General features: G+C 44.0%; 1 protein-coding gene across 1 annotated transcript in view; it reads right to left on the bottom strand.

The window, feature by feature from the left end:
• Positions 1-27,741, bottom strand: part of COL13A1 (collagen type XIII alpha 1 chain) — a 388,678-nt gene that overhangs the window by 107,362 nt on the left and 253,575 nt on the right. The window contains exons 17-20 of the mRNA XM_077256280.1: positions 27,575-27,610; positions 23,462-23,524; positions 9,230-9,256; positions 2,749-2,793 (exon numbers count right to left, since the gene is read on the bottom strand). Of these exons, the coding sequence (XP_077112395.1) occupies positions 2,749-2,793; positions 9,230-9,256; positions 23,462-23,524; positions 27,575-27,610 (171 nt within the window). The remainder of the gene's footprint in view (positions 1-2,748; positions 2,794-9,229; positions 9,257-23,461; positions 23,525-27,574; positions 27,611-27,741) is intronic.

Below are 27,741 nucleotides of genomic sequence, written 5' to 3'. Positions count from 1 at the left end.
GCCAAATTAATCTCATACTTTGCACTAATGAGGGGCAATACCCTGAAACACAGTGTCTGCAAATTGAGATTCTGATTTTGCTTTTATCCTAAGTCATATGGCAAGGATTGTTAAAGGGTCGATATTGACTTTAAGGATGGCTACTTCCAGTAGGTGGCATTAATGTTCACGTACTCTCTGAAGAGACAATTTGCAATTTCTTTACAGTAACTGTAGTGTAAGCAAGTTTTAAATTGCCAGAATACAAAAGAGTAGTAATGGCAACGTAATGGCAATGTATTTAGCTGAATGTGTCTATCATGACCGGGCTTCTATATACACTGAAGCTCTAGCGCATGTATGATATATGTACAGGGAATATTGCTGGCATAAAGCTGAGTGTGTTCATATACATTTCCTTAATGTCTGCCATAAGAGTGCCCTTTGGTCATGTATAATTTCAATGCAAAGGCATTTCTATATTTATAAAAAAACAAACCTCCAGTTACTGGAGTGAAGGCTGCCACGTAATATTTGAGGGAGTTAAATTTGCTCAATTCTGAGCCTTTAAGTTACAAGTAAATGCAGCAGGATTGTTGCAGAAATTGCAAATAAAAAAAATGCTTTATTTATGTTTCTGCTGCATGTCCATGGATTTCTTTTTTTTTTTTTTTTTACAAGATAATTTTTAACCACAAAACCCATTTGCTCATGGATTTCTGCATTGATTGGTTATAGGGTGGATGCTGCACTGTCCCATCCATCTGCACTTGTAAAAACCTATATGCTTGTAACCAAAATAACTTCAGATAATAACTATTCAGACAAATGGAGCATATTTTTAGTTGCGTAAGTTTCTCTACCAATATCTGCCACTTGTGAATCTATTCTTTAAGTGCAGACAGATAGGTGCAGCACCCCACAGTGCAAGGCACTTGGGGCACAAGCCCTGACGACCCTGCCTATCTACATAAACACTCATTTTCTTTTAGAACTAGAAAAATGTTTGAAATAATTTCTCTCGTTGCAGCTAAACGTTTACTGTATAATATACTTAAAGTAGTTGGGGGTAAAGAGAAACAAACAAACGGAGCTTTTTCTACCCTACACTGGTCCAGCATTGCCGTCACTGCCCCTGTTGTTTTGTAGCAGTGATATCACGTCAGCAGCACTGCAGCCAATCATTGAGCTCAGTGGCTGTGAATAGGTAGATGGCACGAGCTGATGAAGTCAGTGATTGGTTGCAGATTCAAGAGGTTGTTCACTACTCGGACCACTCTTTCTGAATACCTATGTTTCCCTCGTGTAATCTAATAACACACATACTCACCTCAGGTGTCTGCACCATTCCAGTGGTGTCGGCATTGGCACTCTCAGGGATTACATGACATTGCTATGTCACGCAGTCTCTGCAGTCAATCAGTGGCTGCTTCACTGTTCCCTCCTTTGAACAATTCACAAAAACTTCCACTTCCTTCTCTCACTTCCTCCGGATGTATGTCATTTGTCCAAAGGTGGAGAGAGTTAAGGGCCAGTGATTGGCCACAGGGATCACATGACATAACAAATGTCACATGATCCCCCTTAGAGAGCCAGTGCTGACACCAATGGAATGGCGCCGGCACCGCTCAGTTTGTAAGAGGGCAACCTCTTTGTTACTTCACAAATAGTTTGGGAATTGCATGAATGGCATTTGCATACAACTGTGATACATCGTTTTCCTAGAGGCATATACAGTACATAAACCCATACTTTGCCATGCAGCAAAACAGTCACCTCTTGGAACTTGTGACCTCTGACTTCCAGTCAGGCAAAACCTACGTTCTACAAGATGGTGGAACGTTAACGGAGCAGTGCCAGAAAGAGCAAAAGAGGGCGGCTGGTAAATATATTACATGGGGAAGGGAGATTATATTAATGGCACCACTCCAGTGCTGAAATAGAAAAACGCTTGAGTGAGGCCAGTTTTACACGTCTGAGATTCACAGTCCGACAGACTACAATGTCCAGACGCTCGTGGGTCTCTTGACCTGAACAGTCTCATAGGCATTTATTAGGCTGTTGAGTGTGGGTCAGGAGAATGGTGGCCAGTTTAGACATAGGGGACTCTGAACTGTCAAACCTGTGAAATCAACTTTTACAGGAAGTTTGAGGGCTTGTTTGCAAAGTGCTGCTCCATTATATGATCCCAAAATCAACTTTTTGCCTCCCGCGGGACGTTTGTCAGTGCAGGTTCTCATCTATTAAGGTAAGAGTCACAACTCCTCCAGGCTTGTCCACACATTGCATCTGGCAGACTCAAACATATGTGTCATATTACAATTGCCATGTTAATACCACATTTAGGGACAGACTGTAGGAGTTATAGGTGTGGGGCGATTATGGGAAATGATTAGGTGGGAGGGGTGAATAATAATGCTGACAAAGTAAAGTGGTAGAAATGATATATGATAACGGAAGAGGATGTGAAGGAAGGTAAAGTTAAAGGAAGGGATGGGTCATACCTCTCAACTTTCAGAAACAGAAATCAGGGGGGTAGCTAAAGAAAAAGAGGATACAAGATGAAAATTAGGGTTGCCGAACCACATAGGGGGTGGGAGGTGGTGTGAACAGTATGACTATTGATGATGTGTGAGGAGGAGCAGGACACAGAGGAGAGGGTGCTAGTTATGGAGACAAGTGGAGGATGCACGGAGACAGCACAGAGTCAGCTGAGAGGTACACTGGGAATCAAGGGTTAAACTACCATCCATTCCTTCTGGAAGATACCTTTGCTCCATGTTTCCCTGGCATCCCCGGCATGCCTCTTTCTCCCTAAGGGTGAAATAAGAAATGAGAGAAGGGGATAGAGTAAGTGGAGGTAGACTAAGGTAGTGTCATTTCACTAAGGGCTTGGGATGGAAAGAATAGGTTAAAGGAGAAAAAAAAGAGGTCTGAAACTCTAAATCCAGAAATAACAAAGGTTAGACCACATATTATGTCACTGTCAAACCTATGCCGCTGATTATATATTTTGAATGCGTATTTACCGCAGGTTCCTCTTACTGTAAATGGAATATTTTAGCCATTTTTATAATTATATTTCCCCTGTGGTTTCTCATCAGGGTGACAGTTATGTAAGATTTGTTACTGCATTTTTTGGATATGAATGTACATGCCGATTGGTAAATAAATTCCGTAATCCAGATCAACGTACTACATCCAACTTCCACTAGGGGGTGCTCTTACATAAGGATCCAGCAGGACTGACCTGATACATTCCTGTACATCATCTGGGGCTGCTTTCTAAGCCTGAAATATGAAACCTGCCTCTAATCATACATGGATCAGACGTCCAGCATTAGCCGGTAATATTAGCAGGTTGTCGAAACCCTTCATGTGATCCCCGTAGGCAACATCAGGTGTGTTTTCTATTTAAATGTGCCTCCATCAGCAACATTTTATTTTTTTTTTTACTTTAATTTTATTTTCTGCGGTCAATGAAAGTATGAGTAAACTAGATTTTGAATACCATGAATGCATCTAACTCAACAATCATATTTAATATATCCAGTTCTCCAGGGTTTTGTTACTACTATGTCACCCTGACCCCAAATAACTGGGGGTCTGAAGCTACTGGCTATAAATTCAGTTCTCTACTGTTACAGTTTCCATCCGATATGGATTTGTATAAGGGAAGACTGATAAAACATTCTATCTCTAGTGCGGGGGGTTGATTGTCAGACCCTAACACGTTCCTTTGTAGATTTGGGGAAAGCTAGTCAGTAAAAATAAACTCTATTACAGCAACCTACAAACAATTAATTATTGGTATAGTATTACAATTCATATAAGCAAAACAAATCGCATAGAAAAGAATCAGAGGGAGAGAAAAAAGGGAGAAACCAGTTAAAAAAATAAAGAGAAACACAATATCACCACAAGAGGGCAGTCTTAGAAACCAATAGCTAAAAGGCAGAGCGAATATTAGTAATACTATTATAGGCTATATGCAATGTTTTGATTGCTTTCTATTGCATTTTTTTAGTTAGGTGCAGTGACTGAAAAATGACACTTCTGCTTATCGTATGAGGTGAGTGAGGGACAGTGTCTTCTTTTTATTTCTCTGTTTTTATGTTTTTCAGGTCTCCATTTGTGGACTACTTAGAATTCTTTGGACTATGTAGGACCTGCATAGGATTTTTTTTTTACAAGTTGGGGAACCAAAGAAAGAGTCGGAGAGTGTTTCTTTAAATAAAGTATTTTCGTGTGCATGTTTTTTTCTTTTTAGCACTGGGTTAGTAATGGAGGTGTCTGAATGACATCCCTCCATTACTAACAACAGGGCTTGATGTCAGCTGCGCTTTTGGACAATTCACAGCTGACATCAACCATAAATCCGATTACCCCGATTGTCACTGCACAGGGCAATTTGGAAGAGCGAAGGCAAAGCACCAGAATTGGAGCAACTCATGTGATGCTCCACTTCTGCGGGGCAGAGGGATGGTATCTTTAGGCTGGGAAGGGCCCAATAACCACGTTTCTTTCCAGCCTGATAATATCCGCTCACAGCTGTCTGCTTTACCTTTGCTTGTCGGCAAAAATGGGTTGAACCAAACGTCATTTTTTCATTCATTCATTTATTTATTAGGTTAATACATGTACAGTAAGCTACACATGCAACAGAATAATTATATATACCATGAATATCTATCTATCCATCTATATCTTTGCAAATCTTGAACACCTAAAAATCTGGCATTTCTATTCTGCATTCTATTCTGGCACGAGGCCCATGGATGGCACATGGACGTCACGTGCATGACACATGGTTGGACACACCTACATATGGGCGGCCAACAGAAAACCACAAGGATACTAAAAATGGAACGTCTCACTTATACGTTTTTTTTAAGCGGACCTGTGAAGGGGGCCTAGGATACTAAGAAGAAAAATATTGCAGAACTGTTATTGAATTTGATAGCCTTGAAAGTTGTCAAGATACAAGAGATTTCTGTTGTTGAGAAATTTTTATAGTTAAATGTTGTTATAATCAGCTCATAGTTGTTGAATCCAATCTGGTCCTCCATGGAAACCAGGGTAGGACAGTCTCCACTTCTGAGGGTGGCATCCTTGGACGAGCATCCTGAGTGCCTCTAGCACCTACTTAAGCCCCAAAATGTACATCATGAAGTCATGTGAGCTCTAGTCACTAGGGTTGAGCGACTTTTCATTTTTTGAGATCGAGTCCGGTTTCACGAAACCCGACTTTCTCAAAAGTCGGGTCGAGTGAAATCGGCCGATCTTATTGAAAAGTCGGGGTCGGGGATCGGCCAAAACACGAAACCCAATGCAATTCAATGGGGAAGCATACTTTTTTAATATTTGCTTCAGCACGATAATGTTGAAAAGCTGGTAATTCAATTGCCGGCTTTTCATTTCTCCTGCCTAAACCCGACATGATATGAGACATGGTTTACATACAGTAAACCATGTCATATCCCCCTTTTTTTTGCATATTCCACACTACTAATGTTAGTAGTGTGTATGTGCAAAATTTTGGCGCTGTAGCTATTAAATTTAAGGGTTAAATCGCGGAAAAAATTGGCGTGGGCTCCCGCGCAATTTTCTCCGTCAGAATGGTAAAGCCAGTGACTGAGGGCAGATATTAATAGCCTAGAGAGGGTCCATGGTTATTGCCCCCCCCCCGGCTACAAACATCTGCCCCCAGCCACCCCAGAAAAGGCACATCTGGAAGATGCGACTATTCTGGCACTTGGCCACTCTCTTCCCACTCCCGTGTAGCGGTGGGATATGGGGTAATGAAGGGTTTATGCCACCTTGCTATTGTAAGGTGACATTAAGCCAGATTAATAATGGAGAGGCGTCAATTCTTACACCTATCCATTATTAATCCAATTGTATGAAAGGGTTAAAAAACACACACACACACATGATTAAAAATTATTTTAATGAAATAAACACACAGGTTGTTTTAATATTTTATTGCTCTCTCAATCCACCTGAAGACCCTCGCTTGGAAAAATAATAAACCAACAATATACATACCCTCTGATGAACTGTCACGTCCCACGAGGTAAATCCATCTGAAGGGGTTAAAATATTTTACAGGCAGGAGCTCTGCTATAATGCAGCTGTGCTCGTGCCTGTAAACCCCGGGGAATGAAGGAAATGTAGGTCAATGACCTATAGTTACCTTCAGTCGCGGTGATGCGCCCCCTGGTGGATGTCCTCATATGACCTGGAGCGTGGGAAAAAGTTCCCAGGCTGCAGTTCATGAGGACATCCAGCAGGGAGCGCATCACCGCGACTGAAGGTAACTATAGGTCATTGACCTACATTTCCTTCATTCGCGGTGATGCGCCCCCTGCTGGATGTCCTCATGAACTGCAGCCTGGGAACTTTTTCCCACGCTTCAGGTCATATGAGGACATCCACCAGGGGGCACATCACCGCGACTGAAGGTAACTATAGGTCATTGACCTACATTTCCTTCATTCCCCGGGGTTTACAGGCACGAGCACAGCTGCATTATAGCAGAGCTCCTGCCTGTAAAATATTTTAACCCCTTCAGATGGATTTACCTCGTGGGACGTGACAGTTCATCAGAGGGTATGTATATTTTTGGTTTATTATTTTTCCAAGCGAGGGTCTTCAGGTGTATTGAGAGAGCAATAAAATATTAAAACAACCTGTGTGTTTATTTCATTAAAATACTTTTTAATGTGTGTGTTTTTTTAACCCTTTCATACAATTGGATTAATAATGGATAGGTGTCATAATTGACGCCTCTCCATTATTAATCTGGCTTTATGTCACCTTACAATAGCAAGGTGGCATTAACCCTTCATTACCCCATATCCCACCGCTACACGGGAGTGGGAAGAGAGTGGCCAAGTGCCAGAATTGGCGCATCTTCCAGATGTGCCTTTTCTGGGGTGGCTGGGGGCAGATGTTTGTAGCCAGGGGGGGGGGCAATAACCATGGACCCTCTCCTGGCTATTAATATCTGCCCTCAGTCACTGGCTTTACCACTCTGGCGGAGAAAATTGCGCGGGAGCCCACGCCAATTTTTTCCGCGATTTAACCCTTAAATTTAATAGCTACAGCGCCAAAATTTTGCACATACACACTACTAACATTAGTAGTGTGGAATATGCAAAAAAAAGGGGGATATGAGATGGTTTACTGTATGTAAACCATGTCTCATATCATGTCGGGTTTAGGCAGGAGAAATGAAAAGCCGGCAATTGAATTACCGGCTTTTCAATATTATCGCGCTGAAGTAAATATAAATATATATATATATATATATATATATATATATATATGTGTCTCTCTATGATATATATATATATATATATATATATATATATATATAAAAAAAAAAACGAAACCCGACTTTGGATTACAGATCGTGTACCGCCGACCCGATCCCAGAGTGGGATTGGGTCGGGTTTCACGAAACCCGACTTTGCTAAAAGTCGGTGACTTTTGAAAAGTGCCGATCTGTTTCGCTCAACCCTACTAGTCACTATTATTTATTTAAACCTATCCTTTGACATAACCCAGATTTGGTGACTCTCTTTAAAAAGGTACTCCACTTTCAGGAAAGTGGGCCCCACCGCTGCTCCAGTCCTGGTATTTAGGCAGCAGCAAGATTGTCACGTCAACAGTTCTCTTCTGTACCCTAGCCAGTCACGGAGCTCAGCAGCTGTGCCAAGGTTGACGCTGAGCTCAGTAACTGGCTAGAGCAACGATCGACATTGTTGATGTGACGTCAAACTGCAGCCAAAATACCAAGATCAGAACAGTGTTAGGGAGCCAGTGCTACAACCAGGGAAGGTGAGTGCCTGCTTTTATCATTTTAGATATTTTGCACTTTCGTGAAAATGGACAAATCCTTTGATGTAACAAGTTTAACATGGAGGATTGGCATCTTCATTAACCTAGTATTAGTTCAAATCTTCTTTACACAGTTGAAGCACTACTCAACAAAGTGATCAGTTTGCAATACAGTGGCTTGTGAAAGCATTCACCCACCTTGGCTTTTTACCTATTTTTTCACATTACAACCTGTGTTTAAATATTTTTGTAATCAGATTTGTGTGTGATGCATCTGCACTAAATAGTCTATCTTGGTGAAGTGAGAAAAATATAGGCATGAATTAAATTTATGGGATGAAATAACTAAAAATTGGCATGTGCATATGCTTTCACCCCTATTGCTATGAAGTCCCTAGAATTTCTATTGCAATTACCTTCATAAGTCACATGCTTAGTGAATGGAAGTCCACCTGTGAGCAATGTAAGTGTCATATGGTCTGTCAGTATATACACACCTATTCTGAAAGGCCACAGAGGCTGTAACACCATTACTCAAGAGGCACCACTAACCAAACAACACCATGAAGACCACGGTGACCTCCAAACAAGTTAGGGACAAAGTTGTTGAGAAGTACAAGTCAGGGTTGGGTTCTAAAAAATATCCCAATCTCTGATGTTCCCTTTGGGCACCATCAAATCCATTTTCATCAAATGGAAAGAACATGGTACACAAGAAACCTGCCAAGAGAGGGCCGCCCACCAAAGCTCTCAGCCTGGGCAAGGAGGTCATTAATCAGAGAGGCAGCACAAAAATCAATGGTAACCCTGAAGGAGCTACAGAGTTCCCAAGCAGAGACTAAAGTATCTGTCCATACGACCATAAGAAGCCGTACACTCCATAGGGGTGGCTTTTATGAAAGAGTGGGCAGAAAAAAGTCTTTACTGCCAAAAGACATGAGAGACTTCCCAAAGGTATGAAGGAAGGTGCTGTTTTCAGAAGAGACCAAAATTTAAACTTTTTGGCCACCAAGGTAAGTGCTATGTCTGGCGCCAAACAAACACAGCTCGACTCCTCAAGAGCAGCATCCCCACAGTGAAACATGGTGGTTGTGGTCGGCATCATGCTGTAGGGATGTTTTTGGCAACAGGGATAAAATGCACATTAAATGTAAACTGAATCATATAAATCTATATTCTTGACATGAGTGGTATAGATATTTAGACAGTAATTGCCGCAATTAAAATCACTTGTGTATAACGGCATGGTGTTTGTTACTGCAGGACTGTCCACTTCATAGTTCTGTTTGGACTAAAAAATGTAAGTTTGGACCATTACTTCCTTGGTTTCTCTAGAGTGTCATTGTCAAAAGCACCAAAAAGGAGAAATCTTGACAGTATACATTATGAATGATCAGAGTCCTACCTTCAGTCCTGGTTCTCCCTGTTCACCCTTTAGCATGAGCGAAAAAAGAGAAGACACAACAGAAAACAATATAAAGAGCAATATAGATATAAGATTTGATGCAGAACTAAACAGAACATTCTTAGCATAGTTTGCCATGCAAACCCTAAGAGTCTATCTAAGACAAAGCACTTGCTGGCCAGGCATTAACTTTATTGAGTTATGTGTGGAATGAAGGCTTAGTAGTATACAAACACAGAAAGCACAACAAGCGTGTGAGAATGCAGGTATGTATCCTGCCAGTAATGTGCTGGCCCTGGGACGGAAATCCTTTTAAAACCAATGTTTTGAAAGGGAGAAGAATGTATTTATTATTATAGTGCCCTTGAAACCCACAGAAAGGTATGTCAGCATCACAGGTTTGTATCAAAAGTCACCAAGTATTTAGTATACCGTAAGTTAGCACATTATTTTTCAGGAAACTTTCTATACTTTAGACTGTTGATACACTTTAAGCAAAAGGGATTTCTTACTTGTCTAGGAGTAACAAAGTTTTTTGTACTTTTTTTATTTAAAGAGATTCACTCTTGTCAATGGAGGTCCAAAGAATAGGTGTGGCATGTAAAATTGGCAAATTGGACTAGTTAAACAGATGCACAGTTAGGACTCATTCACACGTCAGTGATTTTTCTCATCTTTTAAAATAACGTTTTTTATCATCAGAGATTCATCAGTGCTTCTTATCAGACTTTGACAGAGTGTCAGTTTTTATCATCAGAGTTTCATCAATTTTTCTTGTATGAAAACAAGGGTTATGCTCAAGATTCTCCTATTAAACAGTCCATGAAAAATAGACTGCACATAGATGGTATGTGAGTTCTATAGTTCTATCTTATTCTTTCACAGACCCAAAGACTTGCATTGGTGAGTTTGATCTTAAGGCCCCGTCACACATAGCGAGATCGCTAGCGAGATCGCTGCTGAGTCACAAGTTTTGTGACGCAACAGCGACCTCAGTAGCGATCTCGCTATGTGTAACACGTACCAGCGATCAGGCCCCTGCTGCGAGATCGCTGGTCGTGTCGGAATGGCCTGGACCTTTTTTTGGTCGTTGAGGTCCCGCTGACATCGCTGAATCGGTGTGTGTGACACCGATCCAGCGATGTCTTCACTGGTAACCAGGGTAAAGTCGTAGTTACTCACCGATAACGGTGTTTCTCAGAGCCCATGACAGCACTACCAGAGAGATGGAGTCCGCCCTTCAGGGACAGGAAACCCTACAGGATAAAAGGGCGGTACCTCTCTCCTGCCTCAGTTTTGTTTACAGAGCATCAGAGGTCCTCCAGGTTAGTGACAACAAGAAATACACATTTTTAGCAAAATACTTATGAAGATTACACCGTGTCTAAATCAAAACACACACTTTGTATAAGGTGCTCACCGCACACGTGATAAGGGGGGGAATAAGCAGGTGCTGTCATGGGCTCTGAGAAACACCGTTATCGGTGAGTAACTACGACTTTCTCAGTCACCCATGACAGCACTACCAGAGAGAATTGCAGAGATTATTGCTTTAGGGCGGGACCACAGCCTGTAAGACCCTTCTTCCGAAGGTTAAGTCCGACGAAGAGGCTAAGTCTAAGCGATAGTGCCTAAAGAAGGTTGAAGGTGTTGACCAGGTGGCCGCTTTACAGATTTTATCTATTGGTACCTCCGACCTTTCGGCCCAGGAGGTCGCCATAGCCCTTGTAGAGTGTGCCTTGAGTCCTTCAGGAACTGCATTTCCCGTGGACGAGTATGCCAAGGCTATCGCATCAGTGACCCAACGAGCTATAGTGCTTTTTGAGGCTTTGAGTCCTTTCCTAGGCCCCTGAAAACAGATAAAAAGACATCCTTCCTATACTGACGGGAGGACTCTAGGTAGTGTATTAGACACCTTCTTACGTCTAAGGTGTGGAATTTTTCCTCTTTTTGATTTTTTGGATTTGGGCAGAAGGACGGAAGGATTATTTCCTGGGATCTATGGAAATTGGAAGCCATTTTGGGTAGATAAGCAGGATCTGTCCTCAATACTACCCTATCATCCATTATCTGTGTGAAGGGAGGGTTTGCAGATAGAGCCTGAAGGTCACTAATCCTACGGGCAGATGTTAGGGCTGTAAGAAGGGCCATTTTAAGAGATAACACTTTAAGTGGTATCGAATCTATGGGTTCGAATGGGGGTTCTGTCATAGCCGAAAGAACTAAGTTTAAGTCCCAAGATGGAGGGCTTCTGATTTTTATTGGCCTAGAACGTGCCGCGGCTTTAATAAACCTTGCTACCCATGGATTAGTGGCAACACTATGATTGTATAATGCCCCTAAGGCCGCTACTTGCACCTTTAGGGTGCTTACCGAGAGGCCCATATCCAAGCCTTTCTGTAGGAACTCTAATATTTTATTTATTGGAACCTCATCTTGTAGTGTTACGCCTGAGGTGGACAAAAACTTTTTCCAAGTTTTACCATAGATTCTAGTTGTTATTGTCTTCCTACTTTTTAATAGTGTGGACACTACCTTATCTGAGAAGCCCTTTGCCCTTAGCAGTGACCTCTCAAGTTCCACGCTGTCAAGTGTAGATTTGCCGACTGAGGGTGGAACACCGGCCCCTGTGATAAGAGGTCTGGAAGATCCGGGAGGATCCAGGGATCTGTGACCGATAGAATTCTCAGCCAAGAAAACCAAGCTCTTTTGGGCCAGAACGGGGCTATTAGAATGATTCTCGCCCTGTCCTGTCTTATCTTCCGTAGGACTGCCGGTATCAGTATATAAGGGGGAAAGGCATATGTCAGACCGTGAGTCCAGGGAATCGAGAATGCATCCAGAGCTCGGGGGTTCCCTCTGTGGTCTAGGGAACAAAACTGTTTTACCTTCCTGTTCTCTAGACTGGCGAAAAGGTCTATTACTGGTACCCCCCAGATTTTTGTGATCTGATCGAAGACCCTTTGGTTCAGAGCCCATTCCCCCTGTTTCAGCTGGGTATGACTTAGGAAGTCTGCCTTTTTGTTCACTACGCCTCTTATGTGTAATGCCGAGAGGGATAGGAAGTGATGTTCGGCTAAGGTGAAGATCTGGGAGGTAGTATCCATCAGGGCTCGTGATCTGGTTCCCCCCTGGTGGTTCAGGTAGGCCACTACTACTTGATTGTCCGAGAAAACCCGGACATGCTGTCCCCGTAGTTTGGGAAGAAAAACTGACAGAGCGTGGCTTACTGCGCAAAGTTCTTTTTGGTTTGAGGATACCTGGTATTCTCGATCTGTCCAGACCCCCTGAGTAACACTGTTTCCCAGGTGAGCTCCCCACCCTGTGGGACTGGCGTCCGTGGTAACTATTCGATGTGTATCTATCACCCACGGGACTCCCTTCGATAGATTGTTGGAATCTAGCCACCAGTCTAGGGAACGAATAGTGTCTGAACTTAGAGTCATGCGACCTTCCAGGCATCCCTTCAGTGTAAGCTGATTTTTTAGGACATCCCACTGGAGGTCTCTCGTGTGGATCTGAGCCCACTGTACTGCCGGGAGACAGGCAGAAAGGGACCCCAGCAGTGACATCGCTCCCCTTAAGGTCATATGAGGGTTTGAGCGAGCTGCGGACACAATGCTTAGTATTTTTTGTATCTTTAAGTTTGGAAGGCGACATTCCTGTAAACCCGAGTCCAGAGTTAGGCCCAGAAACTCTTGTACCATGGTCGGTTCCAGTTTTGATTTCTGGAGATTTAGGAGCCAACCTAATTCTGTTAGAGTTTTTATTACTCTGCTGCACTGTTGGCGACAACGTTGGGCTGAGTCGCTGACAATCAGGAAGTCGTCTAGGTATGGTATTATAATAACATCTTCCTCCCTTATGTGGGCCATCATTTCTGCCACTACCTTGGTAAAAACACGGGGCGCTACTGAAATGCCAAACGGGAGGGCCTTGTACTGATATTCTCTCACTACTCCCTCCATGACTACTGCCAGTCTGAGGAATTTTTGTGAGTTTTTGTGGATGGGGACGTGATAGTACGCGTCGCTGAGATCCAACACTACCATGAAACAACTTGGAAACAGGTTTTTTATTGTGGATCTTATCGATTCCATTTTGAATGTTTGATTCCTTACATAGCTGTTCAATTTCCGGAGATTTATTATTGTGCGGAAAGAACCGTCCGGCTTTGGAATCAGGAACAGTGGGGAAAAGAATCCTCTCCCTCTTTCCAGTAACGGAACTTCTCGGATCACATCCTTGGATATGAGTTTTGAGATTTCTTGTTCCAAGGCCTGTTGTTGTCGTCCTGAAGGTTTCAATGGAGTGACGACATAGTGTTGGGGAGGAAGGGTGGTAAAGTTTAATTGAAGTCCCATTTTTATTAGATTTAGAATCCAAGAACTCGAGGAGATTTTTTCCCAGGCCGGAAGGTATTGAGACAGTCTCCCTCCCACCCTGGGTGAGGTGTCATTTAGGGGTTTTCTTATTTCTAGGGGAGTTGCCAAAGAGGAAGCCCCTGTCTCTATTTCTCCCCTCCTCCCACCTGTTCTGTTCTCTTGGGGGGCGCCTGCGGAAGAATTTTCTGTTCCGAAAGGGCCGCCTGACATATGGAGCAGCCAAGTTAGGGAATCCCTTCTTCTTATCCCCAGCTTTTTGTAAGATGTCATCTAGGGTTTCTCCAAACAGAAATTTCCCCTCACATGGGATTGAGCAAAGTTTTTGTTTTGTTTGTAAATCCCCTGGCCAGTTTTTCAGCCACAGCGTTCTACGCGCTGCATTGGATAGGGCTGCCGATTTTGAAGTTAGCTTAATGGAATCCGCCGAAGAATCAGCCAAGAAGGCTGCCGCTTCTCTAATCATGGGAATTGACTCGATTATTTTTTGCCGGGATACTCCATCCCTTAACTGTTTCTCCAGATTATCTAACCAAATCATCAGAGATCTGGAAGTACATGCGGCCGCTATGGCGGGTCTTAAACATCCCCCTGCTGACTCCCAGGCTCCTTTTAGGAAGGTGTCGGCTCTTTTATCAAGGGGGTCTTTTAGCGTACCCATGTCCTCAAAGGGCAGTGCAAATTTCTTTGACGCCTTAGCGACTGCCACGTCTAGTTTAGGGGCTTTATCCCATGCTATAGAGTCATCTTCCGCAAAAGGATATTTCCTTTTAAGGGAGGGTACAGATGAATTTTTCCTTTCTGGCTTCTCCCACTCCTTTTTAATCAGGGCTTGCACGTTTTCATTAAGTGGAAAAACTCTGCGTTTTTTCTGGCCCAGGCCGCCAAACATAATGTCCTGTACCGTTTTATCAGGACGTGGGTCTAGAACCCCCATTGTAGATCTTACAGTCTTTACGAGGGCATCAACTTCATCTAAGGGGAAGCAATGGCGGCCTCCACTCTCAGTGTCTGAGGAGAAGGAGGAACCTTCCTTGTCTGACACATCCTCATCAGAACTAGAAGGATCAGAATGAGACAGGGGGACAGGTGTTCTCTCCTTAACCCCTTCCCCTTTAAGGGATTTGACCGCTGTTTCTACCTCTGATCTAATTACCGAGCGTAATTCAGAGGCAAAACTAGGGGTTTCTTCACAGAGGACTTGACCTATACAGGAACCGCATAGTTTTTTATCCCAGCTCTGTGCTAGGGGTTCTCCACATAAGGGACAGTCTCTATGTTTGGTTTTTTCCGTTTTTTTTCTCGCCTAAAAAACAAACGGAAAAGGGGGACCCTAATTATTTAGTGAACTTTCACGAAGATCACTCACCCATCTTGCGCAGCTACAAGTACCAGTTCTGGAGGAGGCACGGGATCTTGAATGAGACCCGAAGTAGAAGGTGCCGGCTGGCTGGATATATTGGAGGCTTTACTCTGCGGCGTAGAATGGCTCCTGGAACGGGAACTTCGGGTGCCTGCAGAGGTCCTTCCGCCCGACTTGCGCTGGTGGTGACGCTGTTGTTGCTGCACTGGTGGCTGCAAGGGCTGTGCTGACTGGAGCTGCTCATCGCTGTCCGCCATAATGGGACTGTATGCAGCGACGAGCGCTCTCACAGCTGTCTTTTTAAAATGCGCGCCGAACACTCCTCCTCCAGGCTGCGTCTGCAGGGAAGCGCTGGTCCCCAGTGCGCATGCGCGTTCCCCGGGACCCGGAAGTAGACTGCATCTATATCCGGTGCGGCGGCCATCTTGGTGCTCTCACACACCAGGCCACCGCTCCGGAGCAGGCCTCTCTGCAGAGGCACGCCGGGTCCCAAAGCCCCTACCCCAATCTGGGGAGGCAGCGGCGCTTCCCTCCGCCCGCTCTGTAGCCCCATCGGACCCAGAAGCGGCGGCGTCGGACACCGAACCAGCGGTGACAGGGGCCTCCCCGCCGTCATACCCCCACTGGTCGGCTCCGGATCACAGGTACCGATCCTGAGGGTTCGCCTGTCAGGGACAGGAAACAAAACTGAGGCAGGAGAGAGGTACCGCCCTTTTATCCTGTAGGGTTTCCTGTCCCTGAAGGGCGGACTCCATCTCTCTGGTAGTGCTGTCATGGGCGACTGAGAAACATCGGGTTACTAAGCGCAGGGCCGCGCTTAGTAACCCGATGTTTACCCTGGTTACCAGCGTAAATGTAAAAAAACCCAAACACTACATACTTACCATCTGATGTCCGTCAGGTCCCTTGCCGTCTGCTTCCTGCTCTGACTGAGTGCCGCCGTACAGTGAGAGCACAGCACAGCAGTGACGTCACCGCTGCGCTCTGCTCTCACTGTACGGCGGCACTCAGTCAGAGCAGGAAGCAGACGGCAAGGGACCTGACGGACATCAGATGGTGAGTATGTACTGTTTGTTTTTTTTGGTAACCAGGGTAAACATCGGGTTACTAAGCGCGGCCCTGCGCTTAGTAACCCGATGTTTACCCTGGTTACCCGGGTGCTGCAGGGGGACTTCGGCATCGTTGAAGACAGTTTCAACGATGCCGAAGTCGTTCCCCTGATCGTTGGTCGCTGGAGAGAGCTGTCTGTGTGACAGCTCCCCAGCGACCACACAACGACTTACCAACGATCACGGCCAGGTCGTATCGCTGGTCGTGATCGTTGGTAAATCGCTATATGTGACGGGGCCTTTAGACTTGCTGGCTCCTCTTCTCTCTCTCTCTCCATTAATTAAATCTCTGTTTAATTATCAGACTACTACCCTTATCTTTTTCTGTGCTGCAGTTATACAGTTCATTACTCTCTTGAATATTTAGCCACAGTTGTAGGGCTTTCTCTTAGTATCTCTCTGATGAACTCTCACTATCCTAAAATCACCCTGAAATGGCTGCTGCATTCTCTGCCTTGGCTTTTCTACAGGTTATGATTATCCCTCTTGATTGACTGCTCTAAGCCATGTGACGTGATTGCTGCAAGGCATTATGGGGAATCTCACACAGTTGATCCTGAGGTCATACAAACCTTCTGTGACTGATGCAATCTCCTGCATTGTGTAAAAAGGCGGCAGGCATTTTTTAGTGCTAGTCAAATTTGCCAGCACATGTGAATTTCATAAAATCCATTTATTCATTCTTCTCTACTCTTTACTGAACTGTAATTAAAAATGTCATTTTGATATAAATGTAATGCTACACTGAGCACCTTCTGCTGCAATTGTTCATTTTATGTACAGTGGGGCAAAAAAGTATTTAGTCAGTCAGCAATAGTGCAAGTTCCACCACTTAAAAAGATGAGAGGCGTCTGTAATTTACATCATAGGTAGACCTCAACTATGGGAGACAAACTGGGGAAAAAAAATCCAGAAAATCACATTGTCTCACTTTTTATCATTTTATTTGCATATTATGGTGGAAAATAAGTATTTGGTCAGAAACAAACAATCAAGATTTCTGGCTGTCACAGACCTGTAACTTCTTCTTTAAGAGTCTCCTCTTTCCTCCTCTCATTACCTGTAGTAATGGCACCTGTTTAAACTTGTTATCAGTATAAAAAGACACCTGTGCACACCCTCAAACAGTCTGACTCCAAACTCCACTATGGTGAAGACCAAAGAGCTGTCAAAGGACACCAGAAACAAAATTGTAGCCCTGCACCAGGCTGGGAAGACTGAATCTGCAATAGCCAACCAGCTTGGAGTGAAGAAATCAACAGTGGGAGCAATAATTAGAAAATGGAAGACATTCAAGACCACTGATAATCTCCCTCGATCTGGGGCTCCACGCAAAATCCCACCCCGTGGGGTCAGAATGATCACAAGAACGGTGAGCAAAAATCCCAGAACCACGCGGGGGGACCTAGTGAATGAACTGCAGAGAGCTGGGACCAATGTAACAAGGCCTACCATATGTAACACACTACGCCACCATGGACTCAGATCCTGCAGTGCCAGACGTGTCCCACTGCTTAAGCCAGTACATGTCCGGGCCCGTCTGAAGTTTGCTAGAGAGCATTTGGATGATCCAGAGGAGTTTTGGGAGAATGTCCTATGGTCTGATGAAACCAAACTGGAACTGTTTGGTAGAAACACAACTTGTCGTGTTTGGAGGAAAAAGAATACTGAGTTGCATCCATCCAACACCATACCTACTGTAAAGCATGGTGGTGGAAACATCATGCTTTGGGGCTGTTTCTCTGCAAAGGGGCCAGGACGACTGATCCGGGTACATGAAAGAATGAATGGGGCCATGTATCGTGAGATTTTGAGTGCAAACCTCCTTCCATCAGCAAGGGCATTGAAGATGAAACGTGGCTGGGTCTTTCAACATGACAATGATCCAAAGCACACCGCCAGGGCAACGAAGGAGTGGCTTCGTAAGAAGCATTTCAAGGTCCTGGAGTGGCCTAGCCAGTCTCCAGATCTCAAACCTATAGAAAACCTTTGGAGGGAGTTGAAAGTCCGTGTTGCCAAGCGAAAAGCCAAAAACATCACTGCTCTAGAGGAGATCTGCATGGAGGAATGGGCCAACATACCAACAACAGTGTGTGGCAACCTTGTGAAGACTTACAGAAAACGTTTGACCTCTGTCATTGCCAACAAAGGATATATTACAAAGTATTGAGATGAAATTTTGTTTCTGACCAAATACTTATTTTCCACCATAATATGCAAATGAAATGATAAAAAAAGAGACAATGTGATTTTCTGGATTTTTTTTTCTCAGTATGTCTCCCATAGTTGAGGTCTACCTATGATGTAAATTACAGACGCCTCTCATCTTTTTAAGTGGTGGAACTTGCACTATTGCTGACTGACTAAATACTTTTTTGCCCCACTGTATATGTGGTAGCTGCTTTTCATTATTCAGACCACACATTTAGTAGCAAGAGGTTGATGTTATGATGTTATAGGATATAGGGACATGTTTACTTCTTCATTGCAGGAATGAAAATAATAAGGTTAGTGTCATGTTATAATTGGGGAAACTGATACAACAGGAACATGTGTTTAAAGCATGTTCAATTAATCATTTTAATATTATTAATTTAATGTCCACATGAGTTTGAGTGGCGCATCCATTTAATATTAGCATGTAACCATAATATACTATTTGATAGCAGTACCACTGCCCTACAGCAGTTCAGAACAGTTTTGTTCTTTATTACAGATATTTAATAGAATGACATAAGGTAGAAATATTCCATGTTTACATGATGTATAAATAGTCTTGATGACCAAACGTTAAGAAAAACTATGTGTCTGCTGGATGTAGACATATGCTGTAGGTAAAAGTACACATTATCAAACTTGTCCATCTGTGTGAGGCCTGGCCTAGACTGCGGAGACCCGTGTGTCATAAACAGTGCCTTCCCCCCTCCCACCAATCCCGCAATGAAATCACGGCCAGGCCTAGATGGGTTGAACAGGTCAGTCACAGTTTTTTAATTACATACGTAGAAAAAGGCAATTACATTTCATAACTGGCTCATCGCCGAAGGCCCTGTCTGCAACCGGGCAGACCAATGAGCGGTTACGAAGCCCAGTGCCACCCCCTTTATACCATCATCGTCTATTGCACTGTTGTGCCTCATAGGGACTCGTCTTTGGAAGCCTTGCTAACAGCTTCAGGTTGTATAGGGCACTATACTGTGTGGCATCTTCAACCCTAAGGGGTATTTCTATGTGGGTCAATGTTGTACCTGTGATCCCTGATTTTTTTGGTGCTTCCATTTAGACCTTTGTTGTATTTGAATTATATGTTATGGTTTTATATAGCCATTTATGGATTAATGATAATTAGTGTTGAGCGATACCGTCCGATACTTGAAAGTATCGGTATCGGAAAGTATCGGCCGATACCGTCACAGTATCGGAATCCAATCCGATACCGATACCCGATACCAATACAAGTCAATGGGACTCATGTATCGGACGGTATCCCTGATGGTTCCCAGGGTCTGAAGGAGAGGAAACTCTCCTTCAGGCCCTGGGAACCATATAAATGTGTAAAAGAAAGAATTAAAATAAAAAATATCGCTATACTCACCTGTCCGACGCAGCCGGGACTTCAGCGAGGGAACCGGCAGCGTTGTTTGTTTAAAAATCGCGCTATTACTTGGTTACGTGAATTCCCGGCTTGTGATTGGTCAGGTCGGCCATGTTGCCGGGACGCGGACCAATCACAGCAAGCCGTGACGAAATTACGTCACGGCTTGCTGTGATTGGTCCGCGTCCCGGCAATATGGCCGCCCTGACCAATCACAAGCCGGGACGTCACGGGAGGCTGGACACGCGCTCATTTTAAAATGGGCGCGTGTCCAGCCTCCCGTGACGTCACGGCTTGTGATTGGTTGCGCCGCGATCAACCAATCACAAGCCGGGAGGCTGGACGCGCTCATTTTGAAATGGGCGCGTGTCCAGCCTCCCGTGACGTCACGGCTTGTGATTGGTTGCGCCGCGATCAACCAATCACAAGCCGGGAGGCTGGACGCGCTCATTTTGAAATGGGCGCGTGTCCAGCCTCCCGGCTTGTGATTGGTTGACCGCGACGCAACCAATCACAAGCCGTGACGTCACGGGAGGCTGGACACGCGCCCTTTTTAAAATGAGCGCGTTTCCAGCCTCCCGTGACGTCACGGCTTGTGATTGGTTAATGGCGGCCATGTTGCCGGGACGCGGACCAATCACAGCAAGCCGTGACGTATTTTCGTCACGGCTTGCTGTGATTGGTCCGCGGCCCGGCAACATGGCCGCCCTGACCAATCACAAGCCGGGACTTCGCGTAACCATGTAAAAGCGGGAATTTTAAACAAACAACGCTGCCGGTTCCTGCGCTGAGGTCCCGGCTGCGTCGGACAGGTGAGTATAGCGATATTTTTTATTTTAATTCTCTATTTTACACATTTTAACATTAATGTTGTTCCGATACCCGATACCCGATACCACAAGAGTATCGGAATCCCGGTATCGGAATTCCGATACAGCAAGTATCGGCCGATACCCGATACTTGCAGCATCGGAATGCTCAACACTAATGATAATATGTACTTTATCTGCTTGTACTTGGGGTGGCATTGTGGTAGGACCTTATTTTGGGTCTTTGTTTTCATCTTTTGCTGTGTTGTGCAATTTTAATTGGTTTTAACTTTTTTGCAGTGTTAAAAGTGTGATTCAATAAATTTTGTACCATATTTGGATAGATCTTGTGGTGATCCCTTTTCTATGCATGCTGCCTCTTTTCTTCTGCTTTTATGTCATGTTTTTTGTAGCATGCTATAGGTGATCCCTGGCGGTGGTGCCTGCCTAATATTGTTGTTCGAAGCTTTGCCCCTCTCTACACTTCCGCTGTGACTTTTAAACAGAAAAATTCCTTTATATTATATAATATATTTTTTTCTAGCAGTGCAAAACATCAATGACTATATAAGGGAAGGATGGAGGGACAACACCTTCCAGGGGTCGGCCAGGAAGAAAGAGAAAGGCACTGACCCCTGGTGCCTGAATTTAACCCATGTGGGTGTGGCCAGCTGCCCTTCCCCTTTTCCCCATTGGTCAGTTGGGTGTCCCAATCACTGCATCACCTGTGGGAGTAGCGGGAGGGGGGAATTAGGCACCGCACTGTATTTCCTCTAGCTTTGGTTATAGGGGCTCCACAGTCAGAGGCACGTTCCTTAGTCAGTACCGTGCCTGCCAGTACTACCATGAAGGATTTCATCACACGCTTTTCTTTGGGAGCATCCTTAAATACGAGGTTTCCGAACTTTCTGTAAAATGTATGTGTGTACCTAGGATGCAGAATGCTGACAGCTTCTAATATACTCCTTGTCAGCATTCTGCATGGTGTCCTAGATATCGCACCTAGTCATGTGAGCAGCTCACTCACTGACTAGAGTTTTCCTGTCTGGCAGAGACTGGTTGTAACAGCTCCCAGTCTTTGCCAGACCCTACCCTTCCTGCCTCATGCTCCAGCCTCTCCATGCAGAACAGAGTGTAAGGCCGGGGTCAAACTAAACGTATGGAAAATTGGTCCTAGTCTCCCTGCCGAGAGTCGCACAAGTGTTCTCCCTATGGTCATCCGTGTGTAAAGCGTTAGCAATGCGATGATGCGATTTTCTCGCACCTATGTATCCGTATGACATCCGTATGACATGCGTATGGTTTTTCATTTCTCACTGCTTTTCCCCATTGAATTTAATGGCTCAATAGGCTGAAATGAGGAAAATGTGTGCATATTTCTCGCAAGTCAGACGGATGGTCTGTGTGGTGTCTGATTTTTTTCTCGCACCCATGGACTGGCATTGATGAGACTCGTGCGATATACACGTACAATCACAGCATGCTGCGATTTCACTCGCACTCTGAATACGCCGAGAAAAAAAATGGTGATGAGAGCTGCCCCATACTGTAGATTAACAGTGGTCCGAGTGCTATGGGATGTTTTCTCGCATAGCACTCGTCTGTATTCTACGCTAGTGTGACCCCGGCCTAAGGCAGCAGGGGAATGACTCCGCTGAATGGACCAACCAGGAAGGAAAAAACTTCTACATAGGTGAGTATAATGTGCTGTGTGCATCCATCCCTTCCTCATCCATCCATCCCTCCCTCATTCATCCATACACACGCATCCATATACACATCACTATAGAATGAGGATATGAAGCAGCTGATGGGTATTAAGTGGTATATATGTAGATATACACACACAAACTTACACTCTTGCACACACACATCACTATATACTTTTCATCTCACAGTATTCGTATGTCATAGGGGTGATATGGGGGACATGTGAAGCTCTATCATCACTGCGCATGTGATGTGGGGACATGTGAAGCTCTATCACCATTGTACATGTGCTATGGAGACATGTGAAGCTCTATCCCCACTGTGGATGTGATGTGGAGACATGTGAAGCTCTATCACCACTGTGGATGTGATGTGGAGACATGTGAAGCTCTATCACCACTGTGGATGTGATATGGGGACATGTGAAGCTCTATCACCACTGTGGATGTGATGTGGAGACATGTGAAGCTCTATCACCACTGTGGATGTGATGTGGAGACATGTGAAGCTCTATCACCACTGTGGATGTGATGTGGAGACATGTGAAGCTCTATCACCACTGTGGATGTGATATGGGGACATGTGAAGCTCTATCACCACTGTGGATGTGATGTGGAGACATGTGAAGCTCTATCACCACTGTGGATGTGATGTGGAGACATGTGAAGCTCTATCCCCACTGTGGATGTGATATGGAGACATGTGAAGCTCTATCCCCACTGTGGATGTGATGTGTAGACATGTGACGCTCTATCACCACTGTGGATGTGATGTGGAGACATGTGAAGCTCTATCACCATTGTCGATGTGATGTGGAGACATGTGAAGCTCTATCACCACTGTGGATGTGATATGGAGACATGTAACGCTCTGTCACCATTTTGGATGTGATATGGGGACATGTGACAGCTCTATCACCACACAATTGGTGCATCTCTTGTGCACCGTGACGTAAGTTCAACCATACGGATTCCACTTGTCCAACTTTTCAGAAGCAGAATCGGACCAATTTTTTATACATGAATGTGAGCGAACCCTAACAATCACAAACATATGTGATTGGTGGTTAAAAAGATAATATTACAATAGAAATGTGGACATAAATGCTTATTCCTTATGCTGAGAATCTGCATAGTCCATTAGAGAGACATGCAATATACTGTCTATGTATTCATGTACATGGACACGTATCTGTAACATTAATATAAATGCTAAATACAACATCACTATCAAACATCACCAAAGCCATTTATTTAACTGATACCTTTGCACCTGCATACCCTGGAAGCCCAGGTGTGCCTGGTATGCCAGCTTCACCCAATTCCCCCTAATAACAGGACACATAAATTACTGAATAAACATGCCAAGCCACCCCATAAATGCCAACATTAGAAAACAGTTGTCTAGTCCTTTATTTATCCCAAACATGCTCATAGGTATTGCATGAAATGTTTTAAAACTCTAAATGCCAGGAAGTTCATTAAGAGTCAAAGAGTATGACACTTAGGGTACCGTCACACAGTGCAATTTTGATCGCTACGACGGCACGATTCGTGACGTTCTAGCGATATCGTTACGATCTCGCAGTGTCTGACACGCTACTGCGATCAGGGACCCTGCTGAGAATCGTACGTCGTAGCAGATCGTTTGAAACTTTCTTTCGTCGCTGGATCTCCCGCTGTCATCGCTGGATCGTTGTGTGTGACAGCGATCCAGCGATGCGTTCGCTGGTAACCAGGGTAAACATCGGGTAACTAAGCGCAGGGCCGCGCTTAGTAACCCGATGTTTACCGTGGTTACCAGCGTAAAAGTTAAAAAAAAAAAACCGTACATGCTCACCATCTGATGTCCGTCAGGTCTCTTGCCGTCCGCTTCCTGCTCTGACTGTCTGCCGGCCGGAAAGTGAGAGCAGATCACAGCGGTGACGTCACCGCTGCGCTCTGCTCTCACTGTACGGCTGGATCTCAGTCAGAGCAGGAAGCAGACGGCAAGGGACCTGACGGACATCAGATGGTGAGCATGTACGGTTTTTTTTTTTTTACTTTTACGCTGGTAACCACGGTAAACATCGGGTTACTAAGCGCGGCCCTGCGCTTAGTAACCCGATGTTTACCCTGGTTACCCGGGGACTTCGGCATCGCTCCAGCGCCGTGATTGCAACGTGTGACCGCAGTCTACGACGCTGGAGCGATAATCATACGACGCTGCGACGTCACGAATCGTGCCGTCGTAGCGATCAAAATTGCACTGTGTGACAGTACCCTTAATCTCCTTTCATACAACTAACAGGTCAAAATGGATCACTAAAGATCAGCAAGCTTTGATACTATCACTTGAAAGGGTTTATCCTTGTGGCAGTGTCCCTTTAATTCCAAGCAAACAACCAGCACATACAAATGATAAGGGTAGCTTCAAATATACACTGCCCTTTTCCTTAAGTTTTTATTTCCTAAAAAACACTTTGGCTGAATGTCAATATTGGTATGGTGAAGAAGGCCTTCTTGTTTGGTGCATTGATTGAGTCTCGTGTTTTTCACAAATAGCTCTAGATATGGTGTTTTTATGGTGTTTGCCATAGATTTATTCATGGGAGATGAAAACTGCCAGAAAAAGGGATGTTACGAATGTACTGCATGAGTTAAGAAAACGCAAAAGTCTAGTGTCAAAGGCTTATAAAAATTACGTGGAGTTCAAAGTAGGCAAAGGAAACGTTATTTCCCACAATAGGAATGACTTTCTATGGAGACTTAGCTATCACAGTAGTCATTATTGGGAATGTTTAAATCGCTACATCCATACACTGTGGAACTATGCTTCCTTGTTTTTTTTTCCTTCTGTACGGAGCTTGAAAATATGCCATACGTAAAGAATGTGATTGTGTATTTAGATGCAGCATCATAGTAAAAATCAAATTATCAAATCCACAACAAAAAGGCAAGAAAAGTGGCACTGGCAATGCATAAAAATGCAACAAAGCACAATAATCAAAGCTGATGGCAATCAAAATACACCTCCCTGCCCAAGAATGCGGTCCCTGAGAATCTGCACGGGGGCCTGATAAAAGGTCATCGAGGGCCGTAAATGGCCCTGGGGCCTGAGGTTCCCCAACCCTGATCTAAGAGCTTTGATTATGTCTGAATGGCTGCACCCATTAAACTAAGTGATACATTGTTGGATTCAGGGTTTCTGTGCCTACATTATACTGCTCTCAGATATCAAAGAATTGCTACCAGAGTCCCTTTAAATAAAATGGGGCATTTCCAGGGTGATGTATAATGACAGTCAGTCTGCTCTCCGGATCTACATGTATTCAGCTTCGTATGACCTACATGCCCATACAGAGAGCATAGGAGGGTTGTTCCTACTGACAGATTCCTTTTAAGTTGTATCATGGTTTGCCTCAATATTGGCTGTGCAGGAAAAGATTATTAGAGAAAGACAAAGGAAACCCGAGATGTAGTTATAAATAAATGTCCTGGACAACGTGAACTAGTATAGTAATTATTGTGTTAAATTGCTAATGTCCTTGACTCCTTTCCCATTCCAGAAGACATTAATCCAATGTGGGGCCATTAGCTATATAAGATCCTGCCCCCATTGGAATCTTGGCTATGTTCCAACGATGAGTATTTGGTGCGGTGTCGACACTGCTTATCTTTGTGGCTCCAAAAAACGCAGCGTCTCATAGTTCCAGCACAGTGAGTGAGATTACAGTATGGAAATCTCATGCTCCCTCTGTGCTTTTCTACGCAGCATAAGCAGTGAATTTTTAAAATCTGCAACACATCAATTCCTCTCATGGTAAATATGCATTTTATTTATCAATTTTGCATATAGACTTGAATACTTGAATTAAATGAGGAATATTAGCAAGTAAGAAATGCAAATGCGTTTTTAGTGTGTTTCTGCTGTAGAAATGCACTAAACCGTACGTAACCCACATCATTTTATCAGTAGAATTTTATCAAATGCAAAAGCTGCAGCATAAAAAACACGATAAAAAGGCACATTAAAAAAAAAGGCATCGATAAAATGCAAATAACCCGATTTAGCTAGTAGATGCAGAAAGTCTACAACATAAAAAAAGGCATCAAATACTCTGTGTGCACATGTCCTTATAGTTTGGTATCTGGTTCCCACACACCCTGCTGCTTCAGTGTGCTAGTAATCTCCTGTTGGTGATCTGGTTTCTGATCATCCACTTATGATTTTGCTTCTATTCTGGACATCCCGGTTATGAATTTACATACATGATCTTTATTAAACATTTCTAGCATTTTCTTTCTACAGCTCATATGCAGATGAGTGTGTCCCCATAGAAATAGATGACAAACATACCGTACTTTGTGTATTTCTGACACCATACTCTTCAGTCTGTTCTTTGTTTTTCTTTATATAACAGTGAGCATGACTGCAGGGTCAGACTACACAGGTTTGTTTGTGGTCTGTTACTATGGAGATGCATGCTGTAGATCTTCATAGAAACAGTGAAAAAGTAAACTTTGAATGAAGATTAACAGCAAAAATGCTTAAAGGAGGTATGCAGTGCTGTATAAAAAAACAAAAAATGTATCTAAGCACTTACGGGAAGGTAATTGCAACAGGCGCCTTTCTTCCCCAACACAGAGTGTTCACAGACCGCTCCTGCCGAGGATTCAGAAGCCTCTGCTGACATCACGTCTACAGAGCGGAGGCTTTTTTCTGCTCCATTTTGTCAATGGGCGGGACTTCCAAGGTCATTCTGATTGCCAGCTAGATCCCCGCTGCCTAACTGGGGGAGCCGGCTGTCAATCAGAATGACACTGGAAGTCCCGCCACGTCGCGTCAGCACAGGCAGCTGTATCCCCGGCAAGAGCGGTCGGTGACCACACCGTGCCGGGGATGAACGGCGCATTGCACAACAGGCAGTTAAATTGCAATTACCTGCTGGTTAGTGCTTAGCCACATTTCTTGTTTTTCCATAAAGTGCCGGATATACACTTTAATTTTTCATATTATAGGGATTGGCACTAAAAATATGGCTGTGAAAAAGAACATAGCCTTTAAGATCCCTCCTTGATTCGGCACCCCAGTTGCAACTGATTTTATGTCATAGGTGCATTGATTTTTTTTTTATTCACAAGGCCACGATGATGATTTCTCTTTATTTTTGTAAACCTAAAAAGTTGCATATATTGACTGATTATGCTGAAACAATGAAACACTAAGGACCATTTCCATCCCATGTGGAGGTGGGTGTGGAGCCATAGTGATGTTAGTATTATGTTAACAAGCTGTAAAACCAGACAGAAGTATAATGTTTATTCTGTATAATGATTTTATATACTTTGCATCCCTTGGTTGTAGAGTAGTGCTCAAAATATTGTCATTTTTTTACCTTCCTTCCAGGGATTCCTGCAGTCCCTGGCTCTCCCTGCAAGAAAATAAAACCCACAAGTGTTTTTCTTTTTTCAGGAAATGAAATGGAAATAAACATTTGACAGGCTTGTGATGTTATCGAATCAGCTACAATTCCATAATTTCCTAATTTACAGGTAAGCTGTG

The sequence above is a fragment of the Ranitomeya variabilis genome, chromosome 4, assembly GCF_051348905.1.
Source record: "Ranitomeya variabilis isolate aRanVar5 chromosome 4, aRanVar5.hap1, whole genome shotgun sequence".
In the NCBI taxonomy this organism is placed as follows: Eukaryota; Metazoa; Chordata; class Amphibia; order Anura; family Dendrobatidae; genus Ranitomeya; species Ranitomeya variabilis.
The sequence above is the reverse complement of the archived record's forward strand: the minus strand, read 5'-3'. Positions and strand labels throughout refer to the sequence as shown.